Source organism: Austrofundulus limnaeus, unplaced genomic scaffold, assembly GCF_001266775.1.
Source record: "Austrofundulus limnaeus strain Quisiro unplaced genomic scaffold, Austrofundulus_limnaeus-1.0 Scaffold175, whole genome shotgun sequence".
NCBI classification, from domain to species: domain Eukaryota; kingdom Metazoa; phylum Chordata; class Actinopteri; order Cyprinodontiformes; family Rivulidae; genus Austrofundulus; species Austrofundulus limnaeus.
The window spans coordinates 1,069,462-1,072,955 of NW_013952577.1; the positions used below are offsets into that span (position 1 = coordinate 1,069,462).

Genomic DNA, 3,494 nt, shown 5'->3' on the forward strand with positions numbered 1-3,494 from the left:
ACTGCACCAGTCAGCTTCTTCGCATACAGCTTCACTGTGCAAAAATTATTATTTTATTGTTTTATGTTGTGCACTAGACAGTAACTGTGTTGGAAAAGACTGTAAAATGACAACAAATTAACTAACTGTAACGAGAAGACAAAAATGTGCATGTGGATAGATGTCACAGCAGCCTATTTGTTGCGAGAAAATAATTTTTCAGCCGACGGGGACACAACTTTAAAAAGTCACAAAGGGTTTATTGATTCATAGCAAATGAAATAAAAACAGGTTTAAAAATAATCTGCATTGCTTATTCTTTCTTTTCTTTTTTTAATTTTTTTTTGCACAATCATGTGTTATATTTAAAGGAAACAGCAAAACGTGTCTGTCCAGCAGAATCAGCTCTGCAAAATGCATCATTGGTTTGGGTTCTTGTCCTCTTTTTTTTTCTCAGAAACACACACACACACACACACACACACACACACACACACACACACACACACACACACACACACACACAAATAAAACACTAAATTGAGCAACAAAAACTAAAGCAAATTAAAATGATCCAAAAAATAAAAATAAAAAAAGAAGGTCAATCAAGAAGTAAAAGGATTACATGCACATGAAGCAAATATTCTCTGATTTCAAGTATCTCCTTTCAGTCAAAATACAGATATTTTTTTAGGGCGGTATAAAATAAAACGTTCATACATGTCCAGCATGCATGCTTCACCTCACAACTCCTGCTTCTGTGAGGCTTTCAGTCTTTTCTCTCTGCTGTAAAAACTCCATGAGGCCATGATGGTTTGTTTTGAACCCTCACATGGAGTACTCGGGTGAGGACGGGGTGTCACTGGTGGACCCGGTTTCGTGGTAGCAGTTCGCCCCGGACAGTTTCTCACATTTCAGTTTGTACGCGTCCCTCTCCCGGATGAGCCTGCTGAGTTCGTGTTTCAGCTGCTCCACCTGTGACACCAGGCTCGTCTTCTCGTGCTCCAGGATGTGCTTCTGCTGCACGCGCTTGTAGCGGCACGACTGCGCGTAGCCCCGGTTTTTCAGGGTCCGGCGCTTCTGCTTCAGACGCATCACCTCGTCCTTGCTGAGGCCCCGGAGCAGCCGGTTGAGCTCCCGGACCGACATGTTCACCAGCTGCTCGTCCGARAACAGCGCGTCGGCGTTGGAGCGCCGGTCGTGGCGGCCGTGCGGCTGCTGGAGCTGGTGGTGCGCCCCGAGGACCTGCTGCTGCTGCTGGGCCTCCGGGGACTGGGGGCACGGGCTGCCCAGCTCGTCCTTCAGATACGGGTCTTGGCAGTGGCTCGTGGGGATGCCCTGCATGTCGGGGTGACCCGGGAGGCCCGGGTAGTGCTGCTGGACGGGCTCGTTCAGGTACCCGTCGTAGTCAGCCTGGAAAGCCTGCGGGTGGTGGCCGTGGTGGGGCGCGGACGGGTGACCCTGCTGCGTYGTCGTGGCGCCGATCAGGGCCTCCATCGCGTCCTCCGGGGTCAGGCCGAACGCCTGGGGGTACATCTGGTGAGGGTACCCGCCGTTGTTGGGTATCCAGAACTGGTCGCTCCCGGGGTTGTTCCTCTGCTCGTTCGGGATGACGTTCGGCGACGAGGGGACCGAGTTGCACGGCGTGCTGCCCGGGGTGGAGGACACGGAGTCGGGTCTCTGGAGCGCGCCGCACGGCCCGATGTAGGAGCGATCCAAGCCGGGCATGGTCTCCTTCTTCACGCCGAACTTCATCATGTCAAACTCACCGACGAAATCCATGGGTGGGTTTCTGCAGAGCCCCCAGATCAGGACGATTAAAAAAAAAAAAAACTCGTCACGGAGCTCCGAGTGTCCACTGACAGTTCATACAGTCAGAGACGCACTCACGTGTGATATAAAAAGAAACAGTTCCAGACTTGGATGTTGGCTCAAAAAGCAAACATTTGCAATGAGGAAACAATAAATAAATAAATGTTTTAAAGTGCTCCCGGGCTCTCCAACTCCGCACAGAGTTGAGTTTGGTGCGCTGCTGGTTCGGGTTGAGGACCAGAGAGAAGCAGTGATTCCTAAAAACCCCTGAACGCACCTCYGCTGTTCAGGATGAAGCGCACTTTCCCTCATAAAGGCAGAGCGGGGCTGGCACGCCTTCCAGACTACACCTCCACAGAGCTGTCCAATAAAAACATGCTGAACTGGACGATTTGCATAAAAGCTGCTCTGAGTTTGTCCCCCACTAACTGATCCCTTCACTTTTATCTCCCAAATATCTGCCYGCAGCTCAGCAGGACGCATGATTTGGGCTGTTATATTCCTTTACTTTTCCCATATTTCACATTTAGACGTTTTAATCATACAGCTTGTGTGTACAAAACTATGAGTTAAGTTATTTAATAAACTCAGAACTTATTTAAAAAACTTTAAATTAAAACTTTTTTAAACTTAAATTGGGACTTTTGTTTTTACCTTGTATTAATGTTAACAGTCTGATTTTACTAAAAACAAAAGGCACCAAATCTCTGAACTGAAAAAGTCMGTGGTTTCTGGTTTTTCTCATTATAAGGCTGGTAAATGCTGACATCTTGTGGCAGAAATGAAGGTGTCCAGAAACCTGCAGGAACAGACTTGTTGAGCTGTAAGTGAACTGYATGTTTACCTTCCAGAGGTGTCAAGTAACTAAGTACAAATACTTTGTTACTTTACTTAAGTAGTAGTTTTGGTTATTTATACTTTAGTGGAGTAATTATTTTTCAGACTACTTTTTTACTTCTTACTTTTTAATTCAATTATCTGTACTTTCTACTCCTTACTTTTTAAAAATGCAAAAAGTATTTCATTTCTATTTAACGTTGACTTGTTTTTATTCCATCTTTTCATTGTTCAGGAAAAAATTAATAAATATAAATCTATCCAGACACATGGAGCCCATGGTAGAGTGAATTTGATTGTGGTTGATGAGAAGTGTAAATATAAGTGTAAAAAGTGTAAATATATACCATTCTGACATCCTATTGGACTGAACTCACTCCATCACACCAGTGTAGTAGTTTCCCTTCACTGCTACGTCTAAAATTTCTCCCATAGACAAGGATTTCTTTGGGAGGATTTTCGTCCAATCAGAGAACAGAACGTAGATTTTCTGCACAGTGTCTGCTTGTAGTTTATTTCACCTGGGCCAATCAGAAAACAGGAGGCAGAGTTTTGAACGACATCAATTTTCTGCGCAGTTTCTGCTAGTTATTTTATCAATGGCAGTGGAGGAAGTGAATGAAGCCAGTCAATGTTGATAAGGCTTCCAAATTAAATTAAATTTGTCTGACAAATAGGGCTGCTACGATTAATCGATTAATCGACAACTAATCAATTATTAAAATAACCTATGGCTAATTTAATAATCGATTAATCGTTTTCTTTTTTTTTTTGTTCTTTACTTTGTTTTTCTCTCCAAACTGCTTTGACACCTTCCACTGCCACATCTGCCTTTCTGTCCTTGACACACATGCACAGTAGTGGTA

General features: G+C 44.5%; 1 protein-coding gene across 1 annotated transcript; it reads right to left on the bottom strand.

The window, feature by feature from the left end:
• Positions 1–502: 502 nt before the first annotated feature.
• On the bottom strand, positions 503–2,234 carry mafbb (v-maf avian musculoaponeurotic fibrosarcoma oncogene homolog Bb). The gene has a single exon (XM_014017750.1). It carries the CDS (start codon positions 1,759–1,761, stop codon positions 808–810), a length of 954 nt encoding a protein of 317 aa, XP_013873204.1. The 5' UTR covers positions 1,762–2,234; the 3' UTR covers positions 503–807.
• Positions 2,235–3,494: the final 1,260 nt, after the last annotated feature.